The 15,427-nt window shown below is 44.0% G+C and overlaps 1 protein-coding gene across 1 annotated transcript in view; it reads left to right on the top strand.

Annotated features, from left to right (window-relative positions):
- Dlst (dihydrolipoamide S-succinyltransferase) overlaps positions 1-15,427 on the top strand; it is a 30,127-nt gene that overhangs the window by 11,475 nt on the left and 3,225 nt on the right. Inside the window, exons 8-14 of the mRNA XM_004649406.2 lie at positions 2,940-3,080; positions 3,795-3,871; positions 4,900-4,997; positions 11,411-11,541; positions 14,093-14,166; positions 14,469-14,552; positions 14,950-15,117. Coding sequence (XP_004649463.2) covers positions 2,940-3,080; positions 3,795-3,871; positions 4,900-4,997; positions 11,411-11,541; positions 14,093-14,166; positions 14,469-14,552; positions 14,950-15,117 — 773 coding nt within the window. The remainder of the gene's footprint in view (positions 1-2,939; positions 3,081-3,794; positions 3,872-4,899; positions 4,998-11,410; positions 11,542-14,092; positions 14,167-14,468; positions 14,553-14,949; positions 15,118-15,427) is intronic.

The following is a 15,427-nucleotide window of genomic DNA, read 5'->3' as shown; positions in this document are numbered from 1 at the left end:
TTCACAATACTATGTTTTTTTCTATGGATATTTCTCATACTGAATCTTTTTCTTTTTCAAATTTTTATTAACAACTTCCATGATGATAAAAAATATCCCATAGTAATACCCTTCCTCCCCCCACTTTCCCCTTTGAAACTCCATTCTCCATCATATCTCCTCCCCATCTCAATCAGTCTCTCTTTTATTTTGATGTCATGATCTTTTCCTCCTCTTATGATGGTCTTGTGTAGGTAATGTCAGGCACGGTGGAGTCATGGATATCCAGGCCATTTTGTATCTTGAGGGAGCACGTTGTAAGGAGTCCTACCCCTGAATCTTTTCTTAAAGACTTAGTAGAGATGAAGGTTCTGGGGCTAGGAAGATGGCTTAGCCGCTAAAGGTGCTTGATTGCAAAATCTGCTGACCTGAGTTTGGTTTCCTGGCGCCCATGTAAAGTTAGATGTAAAGTAGTATGCTCATGTGCACATACATGCGAACAAACAAGCAAAACGTAATTTAAGCAAGGCCTTTTCCCTCTGAGTCATCTCTTTAGCCCCAAGTAAATAACTTAAAGGAAACCATCAGGTCATGGGAAGACACATGCAGAAAAAACATGAAATGAAACTTCTAAAGATAGTGATCCCCTCCTCCACTCCACATCACATGGAGCTTCAAAAATAATGCAAATGACTATTCTCCAGGCCCCAGAGATTCTCATTTATCTGGTTATAGGAATTGGATGATGATGATGATGATTTTGGTTTTTTGAGGTAGGGTTTCACTCTAGCTCAGGCTGACCTGGAATTCACTATGTTGTCTCACGGTGACCTCGAACTCATGGCAATCCTACCCCTGCCTCCTGATTAAAGGCGTGTGTCACCACACCTGGCTTTGGTTATTATTTTTTGATATTTATTTGCAAGCAGAGATAGAAACAGAGAGAGTGAGTGAGTTAGGGGTACACCAGAACCTGTAGCCACTGCAAATAAACTCCACATGCATGCACCACTTTGTACATCTGGCTTTACATGGGTACTGGGGAATTGAATCCAGGCTGCCAGGGTTTTCAAGCAAGAATCTTTAACTGCTGAGCCATCTCTGCAGCCCTACTTAGTATTATTATTATTATTTTTCGAGGTGGGGGGGTTGTCTCACTCTAGCCCAGTTTCACCTGGAATGAACCCTGAATTTCCAGGTTGTCCCTGAACTCACAGCAGTCCTTCTACCTCTGCCTGTTAAGTGTTGGGATTGGAACAAATGCCAAGGCATTTGTACTGGACCTTATAATTAGCATTGGAGATTAGAAGTTTTGTCTTTATGACTCTTAGTTAAAATACAACAGCTACTGTTGGACTTAGCTTCTCACTGCTGGAAGATAGTCGCAGTTTATGGAAGGAAAGGGTTTACCTTGGCTTACAGACACAAAGGAAAGCTCCACGATAGGGGAATATGTGCCGCAGGAGAGTGCCAAACACTGGTAAGGGGAAACAAACTATGACAGCCATATAAGCCTGCCCCAACAATGCACTGCTTCCAGGAGGCCCCAATTCCCAAATTGCCTCCAGTGAGGGACCCAGTATTTAGAACACATAAGTTTATGGGGACACCTGAATCAAACCACCAGGCCAGCACCTTAACCACTAAGCTATCTCTCTGGTCCTCTTTTTTTTTTTTTTTTTTTGGTTTTTCAAGGCAGGGCCTTGCTCTAGTCCAGGCTGACCTGGAATTCACTATGTAGTCTCAGGGTGGCCTCGAACTCATGGCAATCCTCCTACCTCTGCCTCCCAAGTGCTTGGTTTAAAGGCGTGCACCACCACGCCTGGCTCTACTTTTTTTTTAATTGTTAAAATCGTCAAGCAGAAAGATAATATTTCATCATTGAGATTAATCAGGCCAAGGCCAAAAATGGGGGAAAAAATGTAAAGTAGAAATAGGCAGATAGACTAGACATGCCAGGACCTCTAGTAACTGTGAACGAAATCAAGATGCATGTGCCTTTTGTGCATCTGGCTTACATGGCTTCTGGGGAATGAAACCTGGGTCCTTAGGCTTTGTGGCACCTTAACCATTAAGCCACCTTTTCTAGCCCTGACCTTATTTTTTAATATTTAATATTTATTTAGTTATAAGAAGGAATGAATAAGCATGCCAGGACCTCTGGCTACTGTAAAGGAACTCCAGATGCATATGCCACCATGTGCATTGGGCTCATGTGGGTTCTGGGGAGTCACACCTAGGTCATTAGGCTTCACAATCAAGCACCTTAACTGCTAAGCCATCTCTCTAGTATAACTCTTCTTTCTTAATGGTAAAGAGTATTCTTTTTATATGCAATATTAGATTAGATGATGAGTATATTAATATGATTAAAATGTGTTAGAATTATGTATATGTTTCAACATTTTAAATTGCCTAAGCTGTCTTTACTAGGAAGTTTTTAAATTTAATTTTCATTTATTTGGGGTGGGAGGGCAGATAGAGACAGTGGGTGTGCCATGGCCTGTAGCCTCTGCAAATGAAGTCCAGATGCATGTACCACCTTGTGTATCTGGCTTACGTTGGTCCTGTGGAATTGGACCTGGGTATTTAGGCTTTGCAGGCAAGCGCCTTAATCGCTAAGCCATCTCTCCAGCCTGCTAGAAAATTTTTAATGTCTTGGGCTTAGTAGATGCTTTGAAAATATGTGCTGAATATGAAATAATGAGTAGGTGTTTGTGAAATCGGGAAGATGGCTAAATTGGGCCAGTGATATAAAGACGTTTAGGCGCTCTGAGAGTAGAGTGTGGGACGCTACGCTGTTGGGTGTCTCTCACGGTGCCTTGCATACCGCAAATGCCCGGGAGACACTTGTTCATGGATTACAAGCAGAACTGTGGCCACCCAATTCTGCTTAGACTTTACAGTTGAGTTTGTTTCCATTCCACAATGACAGTGCCAATGGCATCTTTTTCTTTCAGCTGCTCCTGCTAAGGCCAAGCCAGCCGAAGCCCCCAAACCAGAGCCTGCAGCACCAGCAGGTCCTCCTCCCCCTGCAGCACCTATACCCACTCAGATGCCACCGGTGCCCTCACCCTCACAACCTCCTTCCAGCAAACCAGGTAAACCCCCGTACTTGTTCCTTTTCTTGTCACTGGCAAAACACACCACAGGGCAACTCGATAAAGGAAGGTGGGGAGGAAGGAAGGGCTTAGTTTTGGCTCATTTTGAGGGTACAGTCAGTCATGTCAGTGAAGGCATGGTGGCAAAACATGAGGCACCTGGTCACCATTGGCTTTGCAGCCAGGAAGCAGAGCGGTGTGAATAAAAGTGCTCCATTCACTGTCGTCTTATTTACTGTGAGATTCCAGCCCATGTAATGTGTCACCCCTTTTAGAACGAGTCTTCTCATCTTAGCTAAACTCTTCAGAGAAGCCCTCACAGACACCCCCCGAGGTGTTTTGAGTCCTATCAAGTTGGCAGTGAAGATTAACCATCACAGCACCCAACTCTCAGGTGTCTTTATGAAGAACAACACTTCTTCTAGTATTGTGTTTCCTTATCAGGAGCAATCTGGTCAGTCATGGCTGTGAACAAGCCCGGTTGGCTGCTTTGTAGAAAGAACTCTCGTCTTTGTATCTGAAGGCCTGGGTGTGCATTTCAGTGTTCTCTTGCTAACTGTGACTTAAGCTATTTACTGCTGAAAAGATTGTTCATCTGTGAGTTTGAAGTGATACTGGTGTGCCGCAGACTGACTGTAGGACTAGGTGACACCGGACATGAAGGCACTGGCACATAGTACCTGTCTGATACAGCTGTTCCCTCTTCATTTGTAGTGTCTGCAATAAAGCCCACTGCTGCCCCTCCAGTAGCCGAGCCAGGACTTGCCAAAGGTCTGCGTACTGAACATCGGGTAAGCTTCTGAAGACTGCTTCCAGGAAAGTGGAATGTGAATGCCTACTTTTGAAGGTCTGGCACCTCATTTCCTTGGCCTTGCTAAAGAAATAGAGTGTAGGAGCCAGGCATGGAGTTAGGCAGGGGGCAGATTTTAATCCCAGTACTTGGGAGTCTGAGGTAAGAGGATGAGTGTGAGTTCAAGACCAGCCTGAAACTACATAGTGAATCCTAGGTCAGCCTGGACTAAAGTGAGACCCTACTTTGATGGAGGAAAAAAAAAAAAAAAAGTAGGCTGGGCGTGGTGACACACACCTTTAATCCCAGCACTTGGGAGGCAGAGGTAGGAGGATTGCCGTGAGTTCGAGGTCACTCTGAGACTACATAGTGAATTCCAAGTCAGCCTGGGCCAGAGCAAGACCCTACCTCGAAAAACCGAAACCAAACAGGCAAACAAAAAAGGAACCCCCCCAAAAAAAAGTGTGGGTTCTTTCCCTGAAAATACTTCCTAAAAATACAGTAGCCTCAAAATATTATTCTTGAGTTTCTGTTTCAAAAGTAGCTTTTGTCATGCAAGTTTTGTAATGATTCTTAGGCTTTTATAAATTGGTTTTGGTTTTTAAATCTCCCCACTCCCTGACCTCCATTTTTATTTATTTATTTATTTTGGTTTTTCGAGGTAGGGTCTCTCTCTAGCCCAGGCTGACCTGGAATTCACTCTGTAGTCTCAGGGTGGCTTCCAACTCATGGTAACCCTCCTACCTCTGCCTCCCGAGTGCTGGGATTAAAGTTGTGTGCCACCGTGCCCGGCGTGACTTCCATTCCTGGTCAAACTTCAGGTACATCTGAGTGAGTGCTTGGTGTATGTTTCCTTAATTTTGCTCTAGGGTGGAAGGGGCACTCCAGGAGAAGGGAGAGCCTGCTACTCTTGCACTTAAAAGTTGGTAGTGCTTGCCATTGATTCCTGGCAGGCTAAGTTCTTTCTCTTTACTATATGCGGATTGTAGATGGGTTTATTGTTAATACTCATTCTCTTTTTTGTCTTAGGAAAAAATGAACAGGATGCGGCAGCGCATCGCTCAGCGTCTGAAGGAGGCCCAGAATACATGTGCAATGCTAACCACTTTCAATGAAGTTGACATGAGGTGGGACATGTTCCAGTCCTTGCTCTCTCCCTGTGTCTCTCTTAGATCTCCTGAGCTTGCCCAGGCTTTCCCTAGTACTGAGAAAGAAGCACGTGTGGCGACCTTGGTCTGGCCAGACTGCTGCTGGGAGTTCTTTCACTAGCTGGACAAGCGACAGGGATTGCTTTGCTTTATGTTGATGTACACAGTCTGATTCGTTGGTTTTATCTAACTTACTTAGCTAATACTATGCTTTTCTCCTCTAATTTAAAAATTTTAGTCTTTTGGAGCTTTATGACTTTTTTTTTCCTGAGGTAAGGTCTCACTGTAACCAGGCTAACCTGGAATTTACTATGTCGTCTCAGGGTGCCCTCAAACTCACAGCAGTCCTACCTCTGTCTCTTGAGTGCTGGATTAAAGGTGTGCACCACCATGCCTGGCTTGGTTTTGCTTATTTTTAAAAAATATTTTATTTTTATTTATTTGAAAGAGAGATAGAGGCATGTTCATAGAATGGGCACACCAGGGCCTCCAGCTGCTACAAACAAACTCCAGACACATGTGACACCTTGTGCATCTGGCTTATATGGGTCCTGAGGAATTGAACCTGCGTCCATTGGCTTTGCAGGCAAGTGCTTTAACCACTGGTTATCTCTCCAGCCCAGTTTTGCTTATTTTTGAGACAGGGTCTATTGTAAGCCCAGGATGGCCTTGAACTCCTGATCCTTCTGCCTCTACTTCCCAAGTGCTTGGGGTTACGGATGTATGTCACCACACTCAGTTGCTAGTAATGTTAAACTTTGATGATTGGTATTGGATTGTGGAGCACAAACACGACCACGGGGCCATTTCCAGGCCCACGGGCCCTTGGGGTGGAGAACCTTCACAGTCTGCTCAGGACAGGGCACCACATCCTGCTTCTCACTGCTCATTGTGCGTGTTCCTAAGCAACCCAGAATCAGGTGAAAAGGCAGAGGCCGAGTGCTGAAATAAAAACTCAGGAAATGATTTATTGTTCCCGTTCCTGTAGTAAGCTAATTGTTGACTTGTTTTCTTCAAAATTTTGTTGTACCAGAATTCTAAGGAAGAGAAAATAGTTATTAAATGTAATGTCTGATCTGGAGAGATGGCTCAGCGGTTAAGGTGCTTTTCTGCAAGCCTGAAAACCTGGGTTCTGTTCCCCAGTAACCACATAAGCCAGATGCACAGAGTGACACATGCCTTTGGAGTTCATTTGCAGTGGCTGGAGAGCCCGGTTGCCCTTATTCATTCTCTCTCTCTTCTTGCAAATAAATAATTGAAATTTAAAATAATGTAATGTTTGCTAAATGCAGACATTTTTAACTGAAATTTGGGGGTGATGCAAAAATGAGTTTAAAAAAAAAAACCTGGTTCTCTTAAGCTTACTGTTTCATTTGGACTAACACAAAAGTAAAAACTAGAATAAGTATCAGGAAGATGAAATGGGTACGAAGAAAGGCATGAATTGGTTTGTTTTTGGATAAGAGGTACTGGTAGCAGGGAAAGTTCAGAAAAGGTCTCCAGGAGGAAAGTTCTTACTAGACAATCAAGAAGGATAAGCATTTACGCCAGGCATGGTGGTGCACACTTTTCATCCCAGCACTCCAGCACTTAGGTGGCTGAGATATGAGGATTGTGTGAGTTCAACGCCAGCCTGGGGCTACAAAGTAAGGTCCAGGTCAGTCTGTCTGGGATAGAGTGAGACCTTGTCTTGAAAAATGAAACAAATAAGTAAATGCTAATCATTTACAGCCAGGTATAGTGGTAACCCCCTGTAATCCCTATACTTGGGAGGTGGAGGCAGGAGGATCAGGAGGCCAAGGTCATCCATATCTACATAGAGAGTGTGAGACCTGCTTGGACTACATAGCGTCTTGTCTAAAAAGAGAAAGGAAGCCTGACACACACCTTTGATCCCAGCACCGGGGAGGCAGAGGTAGAATTGCCGTGAATTTGAAGTCAGCTTTAGACTACAGAGTGAATTCCAGGTTAGCCTAGATCAGAGCAAGACCCTACCTTGAAAAGAGAGAGAGAATGGGAGGCACTTCAGTCAGTATTGTGGAGAAAGGTCATTCCAGATAGAGTTAACAATCTGGACAGTGAGAAAGTACAGGAAGCAGGAAGGATTTCTGCATGAGGAGTACATATAGCAAAGAATGGTAAAGAAGGTTGGATCCATATTCCTGAAGGTTTTCAATGTCAAAGTTAGAATTCATTAAATCAAGAGGTAAATCACCAATCTTTAGGGCATCCATCTTTTCTCTTACTCTGGGTGTTAAATCTGCCTATCTTTTTTTTTTTTTTTTAGCATTTTCCATGATTATTAAAAAAACATCCCATGGTAATTCCCCCCCCTACTTTCCCCTTTGAAATTCCATTCTCCATCATATTACCTCCCCATCTCAATTATTGTACTTACATATATACAATATCAACCTATTAAGTACCCTCCTCCATTCCTTTCTCTTCCCTTTATGTCTCCTTTTTAACTTACTGGTCTCTGCTAGTAAGTATTTTCATTCTCACGCAGAAGCCCAATCATCTGTAGCTAGGATCCACATACGAGAGAGAACATGTCTGCCTATCTTTTTACTAGGGAAATTTATTCTCTTCCTGTGGGAGAACTGTAAAAATAGAAGGGAGTGGTTAATCGGCAGTGTGCTGAAGTATTGTCGACAGAGTATGGCTCTGGCTTAATTTCACTAGATATCCTATTCTTTTTTTTTTTTAATTTTTAAATTTTTATTAACATTTTCCATGATTATAAAAAAATATCCCATGGTAATTCCCTCCCTCCGATATCCTATTCTTTTGGGAAGCTTTCTCATTGCTGCAGAAGTCTGCGAATTGTTGCATCACTTTTGAAGGGAATGCATTCTTTGGGTGGTGCTGGGGATTGAACCCAGGGCCTTGTGTGTGCTAGGCAAGAAGTCTGCTGCCAGCTTTGGGAAGCTTTCTGGAGACTGATGGTCGTTTTCTGTACTGTAGGAAAGGCCTTGCCTAATGAATCCCAAAGGCTGTAGCCCAGTGTTGCTGTGTGTTAGGAGCAAGTTCTACACAAATTGAATTGGACTTTGAAATTGTACCCAGTTTCTTAAGATGAAACATGTAAATATTTGTGGCCCTAAAAGATGCATTTGGCCCAACAGCCTTGATTGCAAAGTAAGTTAAATAGCCGGATCTCCTTTCAGCAGCTAAATTGGTGTTACTTAACGATGGCTTGAGGTCTCACTGCAGCCAGTAATTTGGTTTAGATTGAGTGCCCTTTGGGTCTTGTGCCTATCAGCTAACCCAGAAGAGGCCTTTCTGACTTCCTCCTTTCTCCTATTGTCCCAGCTCTGTCTCCAAGGGCACTGCTCTGAAATGGAAACTCCTTAATGACGAGACAGTGACATTCAGACAGGCCTGAGAGCAGAGATATTTATCGCTTCTCTTTCCCTCTTTTGCAGCCCTTGTATCTTGGGAACCAGTAATGTCTTTAGGATGGTAATCCTAGCACTAAAATAAGGTTACACTCAGGAAAATAAACATTTTAAACCCAATCATCCCCCCCTAGGAAAATTACTTTTTTGAAAAACAAAAGGTCTGAAGGGGGCATTTGAAGTTGTACCACATCTTATCTTTCCTGCTAATGTTGAATTAGGCCATTTTCAGTAGAAAGGAAGAAGCTAACATTTGAGCCTGAGATAAAGTTAAATTCAATTTCCATCATAGAATCCCATTCTAAGATTCATAGAAGTTCCCACAGGACAATGGTGGGAAAGCCATTTTCCAGTAACTCTGCAGTGCATATACAGACCAAAGCATGTTCTGGCTGCTAAGCTGCTCAAAAGCAAGACCTTGCTCTCTTTTCTTTCTTTTTTTCTTTTTTCCAGGGTAGGGTCTCACTGTAGCCCAGGCTGACCTAGAACTCAGAATGTAGTCTCAGGGTAGATGCAAACTCACAGCAATCCTCCTACCTCTGCCTCCTGAGTGCTGGGATTAAAGGTGTGTGCCACCACTCCTGGCTAGACCTTGCTCTTGAATGTGAAAGAGATAGGCCTCGGCCTGCACAGGGCTTCTTTTCTAAACACCAGTGAAATACCAGTCACCAAAGCTCAGCTTAGGAGCAGACACTGTGCCCTGACCCTGACATGTGGTGAGTATTAGTAATTGTTCAAAGAAAAAGAGAATGGAGCTGCCAACTGAAAGGAAACGAGTGAATCTTCTACTTCGCACGAGCCTTTGCGTGCATGGAACCTGTACACTAAATATTTTTTCTCTTCTTTTTTTGTTTGGGATTTTCAAGGCAGGGTCTTGCTCTATCTCAGACTGACCTGGAATTCATATATAGTTTCAGGTTGGCCTTGAAATCTGGGCAGTCTTCCTACTCTGCCTCCCAAGCGCTGGGATTAAAGGCGTGCACCACCACACCAGGCTTTTTTAAAAAAAAAATATTTATTTATTTATTTGAGAGCGACAGACACAGAAAGACAGATAGAGGGAGAGAGAGAGAATGGGCGTGCCAGGGCTACCAGCCACTGCAAACGAACTCCAGATGTGTGTGCCCCCTTGTACATCTGGCTAACATGGGACCTAGGGAACCAAGCCTCGAACCGGGGTCCTTAGGCTTCAGAGGCAAGTGCTTAACCACTAAGCCATCTCTCCAGCCCAGGCTTTTTGTTTGTTTGTTTGTTTTTTGAGGTAGGGTCTCACTCTAGCCCAGGCTGACCTGTATTCACTATGTAGTCTCAGGGTGGCCTCGAACTCATGGCGATTCTCCCACCTCTGCCTCCTGAGTGCTGGGATTAAAAGTGTGTGCCACCACACCTGGCCATACCAGTCTTTGTTGTTTTTTTTCCTCTTGCTAAACAGAAGAAATGTCATAAGGAAGTTATCAATTTGGCCTATTAAAAATATTATTTATTTATTTGAATGAGAAAGGGAGGGGGGATGGGCATACCAGGGCTTCCAGCCACTACAAAGCTGCATGAGCCACTTTGTGCATCTGGCTTACATGGGTCCTGGGGAGTTGAACCTGGGTCCTTCAGCTTTGCAGGCAAGTGCCTTAACTGCTGAGCCATCTCTTCAGCCCTGGCCTTTTTTTTTTTTTTTAATTTAAATTTTATTTATTTGAGTAAGAGAAAGAGGCAAATAGAGAGAATGGGTGTATCAGTACCTGCAGCCACTGTAGACAAACTCCAAATGCCTCCAGTCACTGCAGATGAACTCAATTATAAGTAAAAAGAATATTGATTTTTGTAGACATTGTTTATACTTTAAAGCTTATTATTTCCCCCAAGTATATGATTTTTGATCTTAGTGTAACCAGGGCAAAGATGTAGGTGAACTGTGTTATCTTCTGTTCACATTCTCCACTGAAATCTGTGACTTCTGGAAAAGGAGAAGCCTTTCAGGTATGGTGGTGCACACCTTGATCCCAGCACTTGGGAGGCAGGAGGATTGCCGTGAGTTCGAGGCCACCTGAGACTACATAGTAAATTCCAGGTCAGCCTGGGCTAGAACAAAACCCTACCTTGAAAAACCACAAAAACAGGAAAAGAAGGAACCATGTAATGACTCAACTCAACATTAAGACAGATTGACTCCTATTCCTTTATGTCTTGTTTTTGTGTTTGGCCTCTAGCAGAGTGTTTCAAAACTTGAACTTTGGGCTGGAAAGATGGGTTTGCAGTTAAAGTGCTTGCCTGCAAAGCAAAAGGACACAGGTTCGATTCTCCAGGACCCACATAAACCAGATGCACAAGGGGGGCACATGACGTATGTGTCTGGAGTTCATTTGAGTAGCTGGGTGCCATGGCACACCCATTCTCTCTGCCTCTTTCTCTATCTAAAATAAATAAATGTAAACAAATAAAAGAAAACCTTGAACTTAGGTAAATGGTCCAGAGTGAGGGAAAAGCTCTCCCGCTTGCACATATAAGTAGAAGCCTGTGTGAAGGTCAAAATCAGGGAGGGCTTCGACAGGGTCTGGTGGCACTGGCTTGTCATCTGAGCTACTCAGGAAACTGAGGTAGGGGTGGTGTAAGTTTAAGACCTGCCTGGGCTAAAGAATGAGTTCAGGCTCAGCTTGGGTAACTTCATGACACCCTGTTGGAAAATAAAAATTCAAAATGGGTTCACAGGTTCGATTTCCTAGGGCCCACATAAGCCAGATGCACATGGTTCATTTGCAGTGGGTAGAGGCCCTGGCATGCCTTTTCTTTTCTTATTTATTTTTCTTTATTTCTCAAATAAATAAAATAAAACTAAAATATTTTTTTTAATGGGTTAGGGTATAGCTCAGTGGGAGAGCACTTACCTAGCATGCTCAAGGTACTAGCTTCAGTCTACAGAATCACCAAAAAGAAACAACAATCAGGTTTTCATTTGTAGTCAATTTCTTTTGTGACATTGTATTCTCCTATTTATAGTAACATCCAAGAGATGAGAGCTCGGCACAAAGATGCTTTCCTGAAGAAACATAACCTCAAGCTAGGCTTCATGTCAGCATTTGTGAAGGCCTCAGCCTTTGCCTTGCAGGAGCAGCCTGTTGTAAATGCAGGTGAGTTTCTTGTGTCCAGTACAGCAGAAGTCTTGGGAGGTAGTTAGGAGAATACAAACCTGCGCCTACCTTTAGGGGTGAGCAGACCAAGGCTTTTTATTCATAGCTGTGGAGACATGACCCTCTTCCCTGGGGGTTTCTGCACTCAGCATTCCTAAAACAGCGTCATGATGACTGCCTCCCCACCAGTGAGCAGAATAGTTTTTCCTTTTACTGTACAGCTTGACAGCTGCTCCGGCAGCAGGCAGTTCTGGAGCAGCCTAGCTCCATTTCAAGTCATGACTGCCCCTCCATGGGCCCTTTATTTGTGGCTTGACTTCCTCACTTGGCATAAGCTCCAGGTTGACCTTTAATCTTAGGTCTGTGGGCTTCACTGGGAAGGCTGGGCCTTGCCCTCCCATGGGATTTTTTTTTTTTTTAACTCGTTTGTTTGTTTTTGTTATTCGAGGTAGGGTTTCACTCTAGTCTATGCTGACCTGGAATTCACTATGTAGTCTCAGGATGGCCTCGAACTCATGGCAATTCTCCTGCCTCTGCCTCCTGAGTACTGGGATTAAAGGTGTGCACCACCCTGCCCAGCTCCTTTTTTTTTTTTTTTTCATACTTACAGACAATAAACCATGATAATTCCCTCCCTCCCCCAATTTCCCCTTCACAAACCCACGCTCCATTGTATCCTATTCCTCTCTCCATTAGTTTCTTTTAATGTCATCATCTGTTCCACCTATTATGAGGGTCTTGTGAAGATAGTGTTAGGCACTGCAAGGTTGTGGATATTGAGGCCAATTTCTCTCTGGACTTTTACATTGTAAGCAGTCCTACCCTTCCTTTGGCTCTTACATTCTTTCTACCACACTTCCGCAATGGACCCTGAGCCTTGGATGTTGTGATAGAGATGTTTTAGTGCTGAACACTCCTCCGTCACATCTTCTCAGCACTATGGTGCCTTTTGGGTCATCCCAGAGGTCACCGCCATCTGAAAAGACAAGCTTCTCTAACCAAAAGTAAAGTTAGCATTAATATATGGGTATGAACATTAAGTAAAGTGCTCACAGGGCAGTTTGGTGGGCATAATTATGCATTTAGCCAGACAAGAGCAGGTGTTATGCTCCTAAGGCTCATGACCTCCTCCACCATAGACTTTTGACTAGGTTTTCAGTACCAGGGATGTATTCCCTCACATAGAGTAGGCCTCCAGTCCAATTAGAGAGCAGTTGGTTTCCCCATAACAGATGTGCCACTGTTGTACCTGTTGGTTCATTTGGCCTGGCTGGCCAAACTTGAGGCTTGCAGTGTCCATTGTTTTTTTACCACTAATGGCTTCTGATTCCCATAGGGCTGCATGCAGTGCAGCTTTTTCCATCTTTGTTGGCTGGTCTACAGGGAGGAGGTTTTCAGCTTGGCTCCAGTTTAATTTCTCGGTGACCTTGCCTCTTATGGGCTTTTTTGTTCATTTTCTTTTTCCTCACACCATTGGAGTATTAGCAGAGAAGGGTCAGTGACACTTTTAGTCCTCAGCAAAAGATCCAGAGTAGAAGCCTTAGTCTGTCCCATCGAGCACTGCTCTGGGTGAGTGGGAAGGTTGCCTTTGTTTGCCCAAATGTGTTCTTCTGTCTTCTTCTTGTGCCCCTGGCCAGCCTGCTGCATCTTTTCCTTTGGCCTCCTTTGTTGTTGCTTGGAGGCATCTCTCAAGGTTTCGTGGTTGCTTTCTCACTTAATAATGATCCTTCTAACCACACAACATAAATTCTCTTTCTGTGGAAAGAATGCCAAAGCTTATATTTGGCACTTGCAAGAAAATAAATTTTTTTCTTGTGTGTGTTTGGTTTTTCCAAAGTAGAGTCTCATTCTAACTTAGGCTAAACTGGAATTCACTATGTAGTCTCAGGTGGCCTTGAACTCAAGGCAGTCAATCCTACCTCTGTCTCTCAAGTGCTGGCATCAAAGGCATGTGCAACCTTACCCGGATTTTATCTTGTATTTTGAAGCCAGACCACCCCACTTTGAATTGCCTAGAGAGGCTTCCCTCTCCCCCTTTTTGAGCGGGAAAGCAGAATGGACAATGTCCCTACACCCCTGTTTCCTTTGCTCATTTACCTTTTTTGGAGCACTTGTTAACCCTAGCCATTCTTTTTGGTTTTTCGAGGCTATCCTGGAATTCACTATGTAGTCTCTTGCACTACATAGTAAACTACTGTAGTGGACTTGAACTCACAGTGATCCTCCTCCCTCGGCCTCCCAAGTACTGGGAATAAAGGTGCGCACCACCACGCCCAGCTAACCATAACTCTGTCTTCCTGTGAGGGCTTCATAGAGTGTCTGTGAACTGCAGAAGAATAAATGCTACTACACTCAAGTCTGTTCAGGAATTTGGGAACTGCTGTTTCTAGTTGGGGTGTGAGTATGTGGAGTGCCATCTGCTACTTGTAATGCAATCATTTTCATGTTGGTTGATCAGCCCACACTGCGTCAAGACACTGAAAATTTTACTCTGTTAATGCCCTGGCCTAGGGGGTTTGTATGTAACGTGTTTTGTTTTTTTTCCTCATAGTGATTGATGATGCAACCAAAGAGGTGGTGTATAGGGATTATATTGATATCAGTGTTGCGGTGGCCACCCCACGGGTATGTTGGGGCAAGAGGAGGGAGTGCTGGTCTTAGATCCTCACCTTATTAATGTGAAGACGCAGATCACATGGGAGACATCTTTTCTTTGTTCATATATTTTTAGGGTGTCATTAGTAAAAGTAACTTTTTTTTAACCATACCACATTCCTTTATTTTAATGTCAGGCCTAAATACCTTAGACTTTCTGTAGTCACAGTGAGTTTAAAGTGCTCTGACTTGGGAGACCTTTGGGTTAAATCAATTTGTAACTGTTGTCAGTACTTTATTTTGCAACTACAAACAGCTTTTGGCTCCCTCAGGGTCTTGTGGTTCCTGTCATCAGGAATGTGGAAACCATGAACTACGCAGATATTGAGCGGACCATCAGTGAACTGGGCGAGAAGGTAAGGCAGGCAGACGGGTTTGCGTGAGCTGCTGGGCACTTGAGCGCGCGTAGCCTGCTGCGGAAGGCTAGGCTCGCCAGCTAGCATTGCTCACGGAGTCTTTGTTTGCTGTAAGGAATGCGTAGCCTCTGGGAAGGGCCGTAGTCCAGAAAGAGCGGAGTACAGGCATCGAGCCTCACACGCTCACGTGACTGGACTCTCGCCAGTCAAGACCTGCTGGAGGGAGAAAAGTCTGACTGGAATCAAGCCTTTTTTCTGGTGTAACACTGGTCATAGTCACCTGTCCTATGGGTACCACAGCTTACACTACTGATTTCAGATATGAGCTTTCTGACTTTTTCTTTGAGTAAAGAAACTTGGTTGGGTTTAATGTTTCAACTATGAAATTTGTTTTCAGGCCCGAAAGAATGAACTTGCCATTGAAGATATGGATGGTGGTACTTTCACCATTAGCAATGGAGGTGTTTTTGGCTCACTCTTTGGAACTCCCATTATCAACCCCCCTCAGTCTGCCATCCTGGGTATGCACGCCATCTTTGACAGGCCGGTGGCTATAGGAGGCAAGGTAGGAACCAGCGTTATTTCTAAGGTGGTAATAGCTAAGTGGCTGTGAGGGGGAAATCTAAGTGCTTGTTATAAACATTCACTGTAATTTCAGGCTTAAGTTCCATTTCTTAGTTTCTAATTAACAGCTAAGACACTCATTCCCAGACTCTGCTCTGTAGACCAGATCATCTGGGAACAAGTTAGAAACACACACACTCTCGGGTCCCCACGGGGACCTGCAGCGCAGAATGCTGACGGTGCTGACGTGCTGCGGTCTGCGGACCTCTGAGCTGAGCAGGCCTCTGCGCGGCCATCTAGGACTCGTTGAC

Source organism: Jaculus jaculus, chromosome 7, assembly GCF_020740685.1.
Source record: "Jaculus jaculus isolate mJacJac1 chromosome 7, mJacJac1.mat.Y.cur, whole genome shotgun sequence".
NCBI lineage: Eukaryota > Metazoa > Chordata > Mammalia > Rodentia > Dipodidae > Jaculus > Jaculus jaculus.
The sequence above is the reverse complement of the archived record's forward strand: the minus strand, read 5'-3'. Positions and strand labels throughout refer to the sequence as shown.